We start from the raw sequence: 15,930 nt of genomic DNA on the forward strand, positions 1-15,930 counted from the left end.
GGCGGGACACAGCAGCCTTAGGTGTGCTTCTGAAGAAAAGGAGCACAGTGTGCACATGGTGTGTCTACATACATGAGGACAAAACACACATCAAATCCCTAGAGGGGGAGAAAAGGAGCACAGAAGCCATAGCCCGAGAAATGGAGGAAACAGGGCTCTGTTGGGGTTCAGTCCTGCGCTGGGCCGGGCAGACCAGGCTAGATGTCAACATGGAATTGCTGAGGCCATTGTCCTTGTCCAATTTAAAGCCAAGCTGTTTACCTCACCTTCCAGACCCAGAGAGACAATGGTCAAATTCCCAAACAGGCCACTTTCAGCTGGCAAGATAACAGAGTTCTCTCTACCCTGATCCTTTCACAAAATAGCCTACCCAAAGCTAACCAGTGTTACTTAATCAGTTACTTTCCTATTGTCCAGCTGCCAGTTCCAACCTTACAAAGAAAGTGATTTTATTTAGTTAGTTAATTTTGAGTGCTGAGAGGGTTGAGCCCAGGGTTTTTTGGTTTTTTGTTTTGTTTTGTTTTTTTGTTTGTTTGTTTGTTTTTTGGTTTTTCGAGACAGGGTTTCTCTGTGTAGCTTTGTGCCTTTCCTGGATCTCACTCTGTAGACCAGGCTGGCCTTGAACTCACAGAGATCCACCTGGCTCTGCTGGGATTAAAGGCCTGAGCCCAGGGTCTTGTACATGATAGGCAAATACTACCACTGAGCTACATCCCCAGCAAGGAAAGTAACTTTGAAATAACCTCTTTAGCTGAGCCTTGCAGCAAAGGCCTGTATTTCCAGCTTGGACAGCAATCTTCCTGTCTTGGCCTCCAAAGTGCTGTAGCATAAACAGATGTGAGCCACCATGCCCAGCTACAATTTAAGTGGCTTTATCTCCAGGGGCCATACTTTATTATTTTCTTTCTTTCTTTTTCTTTTTTAGTTTTTTCGAGGCAGGGTTTCTCTGTGTTGCCCTGGCTGTCCTAGAATTAGTTCTGTAGACCAGACTGGCCTGGAACTCACAGGGATCCATCCTCCTGCCTCTGTCTCTCAAGTGCTGGGATTAGAGGCTTGCACCACCACCATAAAGCAAAAATCATTTTTTTAAACTGAATTTGTATTAAACATGTACATGCTTTATTCTATCATCTCTAACAATATAGTACAGCAGATGATTATAGGGAGAGCATTTATATTTTATGAGAAATTATGTGAGCTGGGTGGTGGTGGTGGTGTATGCCTTTAATCCCAGCACTCCGGAGGCAGAGACAGGTGGATCTCTGAGTTCAAGGCTAGCCTGGTCTACAGAGGAAGTTCCAAAACAGCCAGGGTTACACAGAGAAACCCTGTCTCAGGTAAGAGAGGAGAAAGAGAGGGGAGAGAGAGAGAGAGAGAGAGAGAGAGAGAGAGAGAGAGAGAGAGAGAGAGATATTGATTATATGAACTCAGGAGTCAGTGGGCTTATTCAAAACTTGCAGGCAAACAATTGGACATTGTGTATGAGAACTCGGGCATATATCAGTGTTGGGGAGGGAGATGGCCTAGAGCTGAGCTCCTGTAGATACTAAGGCACGACTCCAATATGATTTTAGCAACTGTGCACCAGGAAATAGGGACAAAGACCAAAGTACTTACTAATCATAAATCATGATGCCACAAGATGTGTGGGTGAGTTTGTGTGCTGCAGCCATACTGACCCCAGTGTTTGGCATGGGATCCTACACACATTTGTTTGTAAATCTTACCAAGAGGCCAAAGGTAGAATTTTCTCAATTGAATTGAATGTATTAATGAATGCATGGAAGCAAGGCTTTTGTAAAGTACATGAATAATCTCTAACAAGATGCCCCAAAGCCTCTCTGCCACATTTGGTATTGAGGACCCAGGTCTCAGCTACCTTTCTGATGGAGGTGATATTCAAACACACCAGCATCCAAGAAAATACTTAAGGTCCATGAACATACACGTGCTTTCCTCCCAGGCTCACAGGCAGGGAAGTAGCTGAGGTGGAAGCCACAGGGGGCTGGGCAGGAGCTGAAATGCCATCCACAGGCACACGTGTAGAGGTTTGTGTCACAGTGACCCTGTACCCAATTTGTCACACTCTAGCCAGCACTGAGTGAATCAGATGAAAGGTGAGGATCTTTTCAACTCAAACACTCACCCCTGTCCAATCATATTGCCTCTTTCTTTTCTTTTCTTTTAATTTGATTTTGAATTTATAATTATCCTGCATCTCTGCCTCTCAGGTATTGAAATTACAGTGTGAGCCACCAAACCCAGCCTCTTTTTGTTTTTAGGTTAAGCATTTTCTTTCTTTCTTTCTCTCTCTCTCTCTCTCTCTCTCTCTCTCTCTCTCTCTCTCTTTTCTTTTTGGGACATTGTTTGCCTGGCTGCCCTGGAACTCACTATGTAGACTTAGCTGGCCTGAAACTCACACAGATCTTCCTGCCTCTGACTCCGATGCTGGGATTAAAGGCATGCACCACCACACTAGGCTTTTCTTTTTTTTTTGTTTTGTTTTTTGTTTTTTGTTTTTCGAGACAGGGTTTCTATGTGTAGCTTTGCGCCTTTCCTGAAACTCACTTTGTAGACCAGGCTGGCCTCGAACTCACAGAGATCCACCTGCCTCTGCCTCCCGAGTGCTGGGATTAAAGGCGTGCACCACCACCACCCGGCTCACACTAGTCTTATCTTAAACATTTTCCTAATGGCTTAGATGTTTAAAAAAAAAAAACAGTCACAAATGTTCATGTTTTTGTTGTTGTTGTTGTTGTTTAACATGCCAGTCGATGGTATTGCACACCATTAATTCTAGCACTCAGGAGGCAGAGATAGGTGAATCTCTGTGAGTTTGAGGCCAGCCTGGTCTACAGAGCTAATTCCAGGCCAGCCAGAGTTCATGGTGAAACTCTTTCTGAAACAAACAAACAAAAATCAACAGGGCGTCATGTGTGGCACAGGCTGTGACTCCAACACTCAAGGATTACATAGTGAGCCCCTATCTGAGAACAACAGCCATTCAGAACTTCGTAGAGACAGCAAGTACAAGTCCTTTCCACTCTATCTGATGACCCAAACCTACAGTGACAAGAAATAACTGACTTTCCAGGTGTGGTGGGACGGCTGTAATCCAACACAATCCTCGGGAGGCAGAGGCAGGTAGACCTCTGAGTTCAAGGCCAGCCAGAGAGAAGCACAGAGAAACCCTGTCTCGAAAAACAGAAAAAGAAATTACTCCTGAAGGTTTTTCTCTAACCTCCACATTTGTGCACTTGGAGTCACACACATATACACAAACGCCCACACAACAATAGTGATAATAATGATGGTGATAATCTAATCATCAAAGTATAGGGCCTAGAGAGATGGCTCAGTGGTTAAGAGCACTTAGTGTTCTTGCAGAGGACCTAGATTGGGTTCCAAGCACCCACAGGACAGCTCACAAATGCCTATAATTCCACTGTAGTCCCAGGATAGAGCACCCTCTGGCCCTTGCATGCATGTGGTGCACATAAACTCATGAAAATACACATTAAAATGTTTTTAAATGCTTAAATTTTAATTAATTAAAAACAATAAATTCATGCTGGGCAGTGGTGGCTCACGCCTTTAATCCCAGCACTTGGGAGGCAGAGCCAAGCGGATCTCTGTGAGTTCGAGGACAGCCTGGTCTATAGAGTGAGATCCAGGATAGGTACCAAAACTACATGGAGAAACTCTGTCTCGAAAAAAAAAACAAAAACAAACAAACAAAAACCAGTAAGTTCAAACAGGGTCTGGTTTCTTATACCTGTAATTTTAGCATTTAGGAGGCTGAGACGGTAGGGTTACCATCAGTTCTAGGCCAACCTGGCCAACAGAGACACTGTCTCAAACCAAACAATTCAGTAAATCAAGAAGGCACCTATGAAGAACCTGTCACTGCCACCTTGGTTACAGCCTGATGCCCATATCCCTCCACCTACCTACACTGGCAGGCCTACAACATAACAAAGCAAGAAAGTGGGCAAGCAGATTGTAAAGAGGGAGCACTTTCTGCCTGCCTCTGCTTCCCCAGCATCACCACACCCGGCAGGAAGTACTGTTTATTCCAGCATCACATGGTCCATTCCCAGGAACCCACCAAGAAAAAAGAAAAAGGCCAGGCATGGTAGCACACATTTTAATTCCCATCACTTGGGAAGCAAGACAGGTAGATCTCTGAGTTTGAGGCCAGCTTGGTCTATATAGGGAGTTTTAGACCAGCCAGAACTACATACTCGACCCTGTCTCAAAACAAAAACAAACTAAAAAGGTTAGGGGAAACTCAATGACTGAGCACTCATCGTATATTATGGAAGTCCCATTTGTTTATTTATTTTTATTTTTAGATTTATTTATGTCTAAGAGTGTTTTATCTGTATGTATATGTACCATATGTGTGCCTGGTGCCTTTGGAAGTCAGAAGAGGGCATTGGATCCTCCTGAACTGGAGTTATGGCTTTGAATCACCAAATGGGTGCTTGGAAGTGAATCCAATCTTCTGCAAGAGCAACAAGTGCTCTAGCCATTGAGCCTTTACTTCTGCCCTGGAAGGCCCCAGTTTAACCCCAACACTACAAAACAAAGTTACCAGGCCTGGCACCATACATTTATAATCCCAGCACTCAAGAGGCTGAGGCAGGAGGATCACAAGTTGGAGGTCAGCTTTGGCTACATAGTGAGATCCTGTCTCAAAACAGGCAAACAAACAAAAACATATTAAAGACTCATATACAGAACATCTGAATTAACAACTTGGGGCTTTGGATAAATAACTCAGTTGGTAGAATGCTTGCCCTAGCATGCACAAAGCCCTGGGTTCAGTCCCTAGTATTACATAAAGAGAGAATGATGGCACACACCTATAATCCCAGTGCTCAGGAAGTAGAGGCAGAAGGATCGTAAGTTTGAGCTGCCCTGGGACATATGGAACTCTGGCTCAAGAAAAAGGAAAACAAAACTTAAGTATTTGAGTAGATACTTTACAAAATAGGTAAATTGCCAGGAAGTTCTAGAAAGATGCCCACTATTATATGTAAATTACTCCTTAATAAAAGTGATTTAAGGGGCCTAAGAGATGGCTCACCATCACAGACAAAATCAAGACAAGTCTATGTAGGAAGTGCCTCATCCTCCTGAGTGTGTTGTTTGTTGGCCTCGAAGATCCAAGCAGGATGCTTATAATTCTCATCAAGCCACTAGAGATTTCTTAATTGTTCACCTTTGTGGCACTTAGGGACACCAAGGGAGGCCATTATTGCAGACAAGCAGGCTAGGAGCCCCAGCATCATGGGAGTGTAGTAGAGCCCAGGGGAGAGTGCCAGTGGAGGAGCCCAACATCGCCCACCCCCCTCCATTCCCCAACCCCAGGATAGCTTGAGTGAGATTCAGCTTGAAGAAACAGGAATTTAAACTTTAAAAACCAGGGTATAAAGCGAGCATCAGGATTAGCTTCCTGGATTGGTGAGCAGGTATCTGGCCCTGAGGTGTGTTCCTATCTAGGCCCAGACACTACACCTGGGGCCGTGCCAGGAAAATTTTATTGCAAGGTGGTGGCAGGCCAATTCAGCTTTGCTGTTCCTGAAGTTGTGGCTCCTACAGCTGCTGCAGAGAGGTCTGGAGTGTAGGTGGAGCCACTTGCTGAGCCCCTGAATAGACCTTTACAATTTGGCTTTGGTTTTTCTCCTACTAAGTAGTTGGTGATGTCTTCCCTCTATTTCTCCTCTTCCAATCCATACACTCCTTTTCCTTTTCTTAGAGGGCTGGCTGGGCCTCCTAGCACCATGGTAACAGGAGTGGTGACAGTAGTTGTGTTGTATCCTTCCCAAATTGAAGGGGATTAGGCTAAAGTTCCTAATGTGATGATTGCTGTGTGCGTCTCAATGGGACCTTTATCAAGCTAAGCATTTCTTCAGCCAGGGCTGGAGTACAGTGCTGGAGTGTGTGCTTAGCATGCACAAAGCCTGAGTTCTATCCCCAGAACTGTAAAAAGGTACTTTATATATCCCTGATTTATAGAGATATGTCATCACAGACAGGCCTTAAACCTTGCCCAGTACTTTATCTATATTAAAGTGAGTGTGGTAAAGCTGCTGCAGACCTGGGGTGAGGCCTTCCTTGCAGTGCAGACCTGGGGTGAGGCCTTCCTTGCAGTGCAGACCTAGGGTGAGGCCGCCTTGCAGTGCAGATATGAACTTGACTTTGCAGTGATGTGCTCTCTTAGTACTGATGAGGGGTTTTTTTTTTTTTGCCTGTATTTGTTTTATGGTTTTAAGGCAGGGTCTCATACACCCCAAGATGGTCTTGAGCTTGCTTTGTAGCCAAGGATGACCTTGAATTCCTGAATCTCTTGGTTTTTTGTTTTGTCTTGTTTTTTTTTTGCCTACATACAATTGTACTGGTTCTATTTATTTATTTATATTGTTGTGGTGGTGGTGGTGGTGGTGGTGGTGGTGGTGGTGGTGGTGGTGGTGGAGGAGGAGGAGGTGGTGTGTGTATGTATGTGTCTGGGGGCAGAGAGTTTGCATGCCACTCACCCATGTGGAAGTCAGAGGACAACTTTGGAGTCAGTTCCCTCCTTCCACCTTCCTTCATATGGGCTCTGGGGATTGAACTCAGGTTGGAGGCTCATACAGCAAGCCCTTCTACCTGTTGAGCCGTTTCTCAGTCCTCCGTTTTTGGATTTTTGAGATAAGACTTCACTATATAACCCAGGCTGGACTTGAACTCATGGCCCTACTACTTCTGCCTCCCAAATTCTGGAGTTACAGGTATATGTCATCAGGCTATCCCAACTCTCATTTCTTTCCATCTTATGGATAATTTGGATGCGATAGGACTTGACTATTTCCTAAAATTTCTTGCCCTACTTCTTTTCTTTTTTTTAAGATGGGATCTCTATGCTGGGTGGTGGAAGCCTATGTCTTTAATCCCAGCACTCAGGAAGCAGTAGCAGGCAGATCTCTGAATAAAAGGCCAGCTTGGTCTACAGACTGAGTTCTAGGATAACCAGGGCTACACAGAGAAACCTTGTCTCAAAAAAACAAAACAAAAGACAGGGCCTCACCATGTAACTCGCAGAGATCCTCCTGCCTCTGCCTCTCCAGTGCTGGGATCAAAAGTGTGTGCCACCACACCTGGCCTCTCCTTGCCTTAGAAGTTCCTACAAGAGGGTTCTAGGTGTAGACCCTTATACAGCACCAGAATTCATTGGGCTTGGTGGTGCATGTCTTTAGTTCCAGCACTCAAGAGGCAGGTGAATCTCAGTGAGCTCAAGTACAGCCTGGTCTACAAAGTGAGTTCCAGGACAGCTAGGACTATATAGAGAGACCCTGTCTTTAAAAAGAAAAGAAAAGAAAAGGAAAGAAAGAAAGAAAGAAAGAAAGAAAGAAAGAAAGAAAGAAAGAAAGAAAGAAAGAAAGAAAAAAGAAAAACCTGAACCAGAATTCTCCCTCCACATTTAAGAACCTGTGCTGTATACTTGTAGTACCTGAAAAGTTCTGTTTACAATTCAAAACAAAGATGCAGAAGAGTTTAGGTTGAGTCTGACCCCAGGTAACAATGCTGCCCTTTATCCTTACCCTTGAAAACTGTGTACCCTAGAGTCAGCAATGGTGGAGCAAGGAGTCCATGTCTCCCTATCACTTTCTCTCTTTGCAGGGGAGCACATGCACACATACCAGGCACCTACTTGTTTCCTGACTTCCTCACAGCAAGACAACAGGAGCTAGCTCTCAGGTTAACTACTGCTGGGTACCCTGGCAGCAGTTTTTCAATAAAACATTCCACTCAAACTCAGGATTAGGAAATGTGGCCTTCCTAATTAAACTTGAACTAATCAGTCTAGGGCCAAAGGCCATGTTCCCTGTCAGGCCTGACACTGAGAACTGGAAGTGAGAGGTTGTTTGGGCGCTCCGAAGAAATAGGGAGAAATGGTGTTTTCTGGGCATGTTTCTTGTGGCTTGAAGACACTACCATGTACATTGTGGCACCATTGATTTTTGTCTAAAATGGAAAACCAGTAACAGGCTGATAGCACACTTTATTCTATCACTTAAGGTATACATAATTTGCAAAGTTCATGTCACTCTGTAACCAGAGCTGAATACAGGGGCCTTCATAGGAACAGGGATAGTGCAGCTACCCATAGTGGGATCCCCTTATTTGTGGGGTGGAGATGCAGATCAGACATTTGAAACTCCAGCAGATGCCACCTCCCAGCAATGTCCTCGATAGTGACCAGAGAGGCCCTTTTAACCAGCCAGCGTGGCTTGTCTGTGCTCTCCAAATACCACAGTCAAGGAATCTGACCTGGCCCTGAGGACAGTGGCCTCTGGCCTTAAGCATGGAGAACATGAGCCAGTGTTGTGGCATAAGCCTTTAATCCCAGCACTCAGGAGGCAGAGGTAGGTGGATCTCTGTGAGTTTGAGGCCAGCCTGGTCTACAGAGCAAGATCCAGGACAGCCAAGATTATTATAAAGAGAAACAGAAATCTTGTCTCGGAAAACCAAAACAAAAAACAAAAATAAAAACAACCCCTCCCCCACAACCAACCAAACAACCAAACCGATGGAGAACATGGAAGCACTGTGTGCTCCTAAACCAGTATGGGCAGAACTCAAGGAGATGTAGAGGAAGGGAGGGCGAGACCAGGCGGGCCTGGGAACAGCCGGTTGTATCTTCTAATGTGAATTCCTATCCCTGAGATTGACACAGTGGCCCAGCCTATGGGTCCAGAAGCCTCCCCTCTCCTTGCAGTGACTCAGACCTTGTAGCTATCCTGCCTATCCTAGAAACATCATGAGCACTCTGGTGTGGAGGGAGCCGCACTGCTCCCAGGAGAACCCTCACCTCAGTGTAGACACTGGCTCACTAATCTGTAGTACTGATCCTGCATCCCTAAGAAGCCAGAGAAGCATAACTTTGGACAGTGGCTACCTTCATCCAGTCTCTACCTTCATCTTTCTCTACCTCTCCCGGCTCACCAAGGCCCTTTGGCCTGGAACCTGCAAAAGCAATCCTGTCCACTGATCCTGTGGACCCAAGAGGTGCTGAGCATTAGGTTGGATGAAGCTGGTCTCTTCAAGAAGCCATGACTACTCATCTCCCTGAGGTTCTTCCCCACATTTCAGTCTGGGGAAGTAGTTCTCCCATCCTTCATATAGTGGCATGCTGAACCTGAGAACTGAGATAAGGTAGCAAAGGCATTGTGTTGAACTGTGTGAATCCCACCAGGCACCAGAGCACTGCCTGTGCCTCTGGCCCTGGCCCTCAGGCCCACTGCCTGGGTGACTGTACCCTCCTTGCATGTGCTACAGGCATGTTATCCCTCTGCCTTCCTGGGGGGACAGAAATCAGCTCATGGGGTCCAAAGGGTCAGTGGCCATAACTCCAGAGAATGATTTCAGAGGAGGCCTTTGACCTGGCCAGTCGCCCATAATGTCTTGAGCAAGCAGGGCACCCTGTGTCAGCGTGGCCAGCACAGCCTCTCCCCATAAGGCCACACTGGTAGATGAGGGGAGCATTGCCTCATTCAGCTGTCCTGGGCCAGGAAAGCAGAAAACAGCTAAGGTACAGCACGGAGATGCCACAACCCTGTGGTGCCACAGCGAGGTGAGATGCAGCTAGTGAGGCGCTTGCTACCCACAGTGTAGCCATCACTGAGGGCCTAACCGTCCCTCACCAGCCTTGGCTGCTCGACATAACCTAGGATGCTCAGGAGCCTGCCTGAAGTCCCAAGTTGGTAGGTAGCTCCTGCAAAAGTTCCTCTGTCATTTTATCTAGAAGCCAGCCAAACGCAAGTTGGCCATCCCCAGAGAATATCTGATAGAGCTACACACCATCTGAACACACACAGGATTCCACATGGGGGGCATAAGGGACAGTGAGGATCCTGAAGCAGGTGCAGAGCTTCCCAGACAATGTGAGACATGTTATGTTCTTGGGCCTCCCTTGCCCCTCTATCTCACTTTTCGCCTACACTGTTGTGTCTTCCCAAGAATGCATCCAGAGGACAGTACTGCTCCTCCTGCAGCAGCCACCCTTGTCCTTAGCCGTCTCCCCGACCCCTGAGGGAGACAGAATCAGGCGAGCACTTCTTGGGCACAGCCACACTCTGTATGTGCTCCTTATACAGATGCTGTCAGCAGCACAGCAGGAGGCAGACCCAGTGTCCACACCTGGCAAAGGAACTTCAAGAGGGATGGTGGGGCCAGGGCTCCCTCTCTTGAACCCTGTGGCACTAACAGGTTCTTGCTCCTCTGCTGTTGCGTAGCTTAAGGGGACATGGTATCCAACAGTGCTGTGAATGGAGTCAAGCCGCTAGACATGCAGCTTTGGGTTCCCCAAGGTGATGGCGAGGAGTCAACATTTGGGGGTTGGTAGCATCTGACTACCCAAGGTTAGAGGCTCCTCTAGAAAAAGGCATGAGGCAGGGGGTTGGTAGAGGAATGGAAATACTGAGCCATCACAGCATATGCACATGAGAGCTGGGAAAGCAAGTTTGTGTTCACCGTGCAGCCGACTGAAGGCTCGGACTCCACCTTGGAGGTGGTAGGGAGCCTCAGAGAGTTTGAAGGGCCAGAAAGTGTAATACAACCTAATTGATAAACATGATGGAAAAAGGAGCTCATGTTGAACGCAAAAGGAAAGCTGAGGTGCACACAGGTCCCATGGGGACAGAAGAGGTCTCAGTGAAGGTTGGTTAACCCCTAAAGATAGGAGTGGCTGGAGCAGCCAAGCCTAAGATGAACTGGAAAGGTCTTATCAGCTGTGCCCCGGACAACTTGGACTGAGTCCTGAGCTGCAGCCAGGGCCTAGGGCAAGCCCTCCCTAGCCCCAAGACAAGTTCTGGAGACCTGACTGAGTCCAGTCCTTTGGAAAGCCACATGAGGGCAGCCATAGAGCTGGGAGGTCACATGATATCCTGGAGCCAAGCAGCTGGGATAGTAGCTTTGAAGGTGACTCCTGGGGCTAGGAATCTCAGTGGCAGGAGAGCTGAAGCTCAGAAAGTATTACCCCTTGGTAGTCAGACATTTTAGTGCCCCCAGTGCAGATAAGAGCCAAGCCCATCTCCACTCCAAACACAGTAGCTGTCCTCCCCAGACTCCAGGATCAAATGTTCAGTGAGGACATGCCATGGTGCTGCAGTAACGCCACACACCAATCCATAACGTTCCAACACCTCTCCCTCAATTAAGAACCACAAGGACTAAAATATCTTACAGACAGAACTTTCCACAAGTGCTGGGCAGAGACAGATCAAACAAGAGGCTGATGTGCAGGGGACTTTGCCTGGCAATGTGCGAGACAGCTATGCATCCAGAGTTCTCTTTCTGGTGCCTACTCAAACACCCAGGTGAAAAAGTAGAATCCCAGAGAGGCAGAGTGGGTTTTACAGGCAAGTTACTGGTCAGCACAGGTGGAACCAAACCTATGGTCCCAGGGACTAGGGCCCCAGACAGGCTTGGCATACCTAGTGCCATGCCTTCCAGCTAGAGTAGCAGCCCCAAGGCCCGGGAGTTGGGCCAGGTACCTCCTCCCCTCCCACAGGAGGACTCTCAAAAGAAAGGCTACGGCAGAAACCAAAGGCCACAAAGCAGTCTCCCATTCCTCCTCCAACCAGACCCTCCAGCTCTGGGTCTCCCTAGCTCTTAGTGCCAGGTAGCAGCTATTTTGTCCGACACTGGCCTGACAACAGCTCCACTGTGACCACCGGTTAGACTGGGCTCCTTGGCCTCTGCCCCTGCCTGTTTCAGGTGGGCAGCAAGGGGATCTAGCATGAAGCCCTTCCTGTGATTCCTGCCCCTCCATGAGGCCTTCTGGGAGAAGGAGAGGGAGAGGGGCCCCATCAAGTGACATGGTAGCTCATGACTGGAAGAGAGATGGGGTGGGAACATCTGTGTAGAGAGGAGGGTAGTCTGGGTTTGGAGAACCAGATACAGCCAGCAGGAGTGCTTAGGATCCCAGAAGGATCCTGAGTCAGAGAGCAGAGCCTGGCCCAGCAGGAGCTAGAACAGAAATGGCCCTAATTAGGTTGTTGGTTCTAGGTGTTTCAAAAAGTTTCCTCAAGCTGGGTGGTGGTGCACACCTTTAATCCCAGCACTCAAGAAGCAGAGGCAGGTGGATCTCTGTGAGTCTGAGCCAGCCTGGTCTACAGAGTGAGTTTCAGGACAGCCAAGGCTACACAAAGAAACCCTGCCTCAAAACAAACAAACAAAAAAGTTTCGTCAGAAAGCTGGACATAGTATGACCTACCTATAACTCTAGCCCTGACAAGGCTAAAGCAGGATTGATGTGAGTTTAAGGCCAGCCTGGGTTACAAAGTAAGACCCTAACTTTAAGAGACAGACCCAAAGAAAAAGACACACACACCCCATAGCAAAACAGAAATGAATGCAGGATGGGAAGCAGAGTGGAAGGCGGCTCATCTGCCTATCACTTCCCTGGAGCCCATGCAAGTACTCAGGCTCCATGCCCCACTGCACAGTGGAGTCAGCTGGGTACCGTGTGGCTGACTCGTACTCTGCTCAATGCTCATTCAGGTCCATGTCAGGTCCATGGAAGTCACAGAGAGGTGGACTCATCAATGCTGGACAGACCATGCATATCACCTCCCAGCCTGCCTTATGCTCTTAAAATGGCTGACTTAAGGTTGACAAGCAGTTGGGATTATGTCTCCAAGCCACTAGATGCTGCTATAAAATGTGGAGTGCATGGTGTTGCATGCTTTTAATCCCTGCACTTGGGAGGCAGAGGCAGATGGGTCCCCATTTCTAGTCCAGGAAGTTTATATATTGAGTTCCAGATAAACCAGACCTACATAGTGAGATCCTGCCTAAAAAGAAAAAAGTATAAAAATGCAAAAACCCCAGCTCCAAGTAAACCAGAAGTTTCCTGTCTGCTGGGCCAGGCTGCCAGAGAGAAAACGGGTCTTTAGGGAGGTGAAATAATGCCTTACAAAAGAAATGCATTTTTAGTGTCAAAGACTCAAAAGACAGACAAGCTTAAAAGATACAGATGGTTACCTACAAAGGCTAGATGTGGCTTGCCCATTAAGTCTGGATGCTAGCAGCAGCAAGAAAATGATCACCCATACCATGGCTCAAGTGGACACTGGCAGGTGTTCAACCTTGTGGCTGTGTGCAGTGCAGCTCCCAGGCCCTTGTCCCGTCTCTGTAAGGAATGCTAAGTGGTTGGAAGTGTTCAGGAACACCACCAATATACTCAGGTCCTGAGGACAAGACAACTGACTCTCACTGGGGACTCTCAATGGGGTGGTCTGGCATGAATGGGAGGTGGGGTCACTCGCCCCCATCCCCTTAGGAAATGGTCACAGCAGGTCAGGATGTTTTTGTTTTGTTTCTGTGTGCTGGGGGAGGCAGGCCCAGGATCAGAATATATGGAGCCCATGCCCACAAAGACCTCTTGCACTGCACCCCAGTCAGGACCCAACCCAACTGCTGCCATTAGCTAGGGCTAGGTCATTATGGGAGGCCTGCTGGCCTGTATGGGCTCCTGCAAAGGAAAACAGAAAAGTCCTCAAGGTTGTTGATGGTGGCATGACCAGCTCTGGGTATACCCGCTCTCCTCTTCCTGTGCTTCTAACCTACACTTTTTCCGCTTTTCGCCTGTAGAGTGCCTAGCACCTCCAGGAGCCAGCTGTCTCCAAAAGGTTAATCAGAGCCCTGTCACCATGCAGAGCAACTTTGCTGTCAAAGGGCTAAAGATGGAAGCTCAGCCGAAAGCCACACACCCCAGATCCAGCAAGTCTCACCCAACTAAACCTACAAACTGCCGACAGCAGCGGCACCCTAGGATCCGCAACTACAACCTCAAGGACTAAGTCCCAGCCTTCTGCCGGGGACCCAAGAGGGCCCCCACCTTGGTGCTTAGGGCCTGTGCTGGTACAAGTTGGGTGTGAGTGTACACATGGCATACGGGTGGGCTGTGAGCACAGGGCAGGCTCCCAAATGATGGCCTTCCTGATGCCACCGACCCATTAAAACCCTCCTCCATCTGCTTGGCCTGCAAAGTTGTCTATCTTGTCCTACTTGCCACTTGCCCATATCACTACTTACAGCTACTGTTCACTGACCATGTCACTGAGAGTGTCCTCTAGAACCTGGGGGGAGAATAGTGGCCACCTGCAAAGCAAGTATGTCCCCCAAGAACATTGTGTGAGAGGTCCTCCCAGGAGTATGTGCCTGGCTGAGGCCCCATCACTCTCAAGTACCACAGGAACACAGCCATATGCACTTCTGAAAACCTCATCATGAGCCCTGCCTTGACACTGGTCAAGTCAAGTGCATGATGGCTTGTCTTGATTTAAAATGTCTTAGGGCCTGGTGTCACTGCATGACCATTTCCTGCCCCCAGCACACCTAAGAATGGCTGTAGCCTTGGCCTTGCTATCCTCCAAGCCAGACACACAGAGGGCTGTGGGGGTGAAGGCAGCTCCCAGTCTAGTCATGTGACTTGCAGCTTCATTTTGCACTTGTGTAAAATACTGACAGTGAGTACTGGCTGGCTCGTGTGTGTAGGTGAGACAAACACCACAGGAAAGCCCACACTCAGTAATGTGGTCTTGGGTGCCAGTTGAGAATCGTAGGCCTAGGTAGCAGAGATCTGCAGATCACTCTTGTGTGTTTGTAGTAGGGTTCTCTCCAGGTGCATCTGCAGAGAGCATGGGATGTCTTTACAGTAGGCCAGCTAGGTTGATGGCCCCCTGGGTGCACTGTATTTCCAGGACCAGCAGGGGCAATGGCAGGTCATCCTGATGGGGCTTTTCCACATGCATCTGCTCTGACCTTAGCAGATTCTGCATTCAGCCTGCTATCCTGGGTTACAACCCCTCCACTTGAGTCCCTAGTAGCTGCAGAGAGCAGACCCCTGCTGACCACTGATGGTTGACCAGCAGCATGGCCAGTAAGAAGCAAACATGGCATATTTGAAAGCACCAGGAGGTGGGGTTGGGCAGTTCTGGCTGGCACAGGCACAAGCCTTTTGAACTCTGCTAGGGCTGGCCCTGAACCTAAAGACACCCACAGTGAACACCAAAGTGAAGACCCTTGAATAGGGACAGTGCAGGTATGGGGCCTGGGTCCTTCACCCTCCACCTCTGTAGAATACACATCACAGCAAAAGATGCCAACAAGGTATGGAATGGTCCTTAAAGACTGGGGGCAGTAGTGGGAGAACTTGGGGGCAAGCGTGTGGGCAGAAAGCACCTGCCAGCTGTAGGCTGACCTTCAGGGTCCTGCTTAGCCCCCTTCCACAGACAGCCTGGGTGGACAATCAAGTTGGGGAAGCTAGAAGCCAGGGTTGACAAGCAAGGCTGAGGCGCTGGCACCCTTTTGCATCTAGGTTTTTTGAAGCACCAAGCTATAGAGAGGCAGTCAAGGACCACTCACTCCGCCCCCCCCCCCCAAAAAAAAGGCCACTGCCCCATAAGGAGGTGTCTCTTTGGCGGCCTGGGCCTAAAGGGGAAGGACAGCAGGGAAGGGAGCAACCTCTCTGGGCATTCAAGCGGGCCCTTGTGCAGTTTGTCGGTGGGTTTTGTCATCTCCCGCCCCCAAATTCGACGACCCTTTCAAAAGAGGAATTTAAAGGGAGGGAGAGGGTCCCGGAAACTAGGATCTCAGGGCGGCGCGCAGCAGCTCCTTTGTTCCCACCATGCGGGGGAGGGGTGGTATCCCGCTCGCCAGATGGCCGCGCCTGGACCGTGAGCGGACTCCGGAGACCGCGGCATGCGTCTGTCAGTGTTCCTGATCCTGATCACTGTTCCCGTCCCTGCTCGCATCCTGGTCTCCAAGGCGGCCACAGAGAGGGTGTCCGAGAAAACTGAGCCACGATGACCGGTAGTAACCCCGCCGGAGGCGCCCTCCGCCAGGGTCAACGACCGCGCTTGCGCGGGGGCCCGCGAA

General features: G+C 48.7%; 1 protein-coding gene across 4 annotated transcripts in view; it reads left to right on the top strand.

Moving 5' to 3' along the window:
• Ccdc57 (coiled-coil domain containing 57) overlaps positions 1-14,027 on the top strand; it is a 112,044-nt gene extending 98,017 nt beyond the window's left edge. For 3 of the 4 annotated variants that reach the window (XM_052755915.1, XM_052755917.1, XM_052755916.1), the window contains one exon: positions 13,642-14,027. In XM_052755915.1, coding sequence (XP_052611875.1) covers positions 13,642-13,850 — 209 coding nt within the window. In that variant the 3' untranslated portion in view covers positions 13,851-14,027. The remainder of the gene's footprint in view (positions 1-13,641) is intronic. The other variant, XM_052755919.1, reaches the window with a different exon arrangement.
• The last annotated feature ends 1,903 nt before the right edge of the window (positions 14,028-15,930 follow it).

This window comes from Peromyscus californicus, unplaced genomic scaffold, assembly GCF_007827085.1.
Source record: "Peromyscus californicus insignis strain IS unplaced genomic scaffold, ASM782708v3 Scaffold_3__1_contigs__length_106647218, whole genome shotgun sequence".
Lineage (NCBI taxonomy): Eukaryota > Metazoa > Chordata > Mammalia > Rodentia > Cricetidae > Peromyscus > Peromyscus californicus.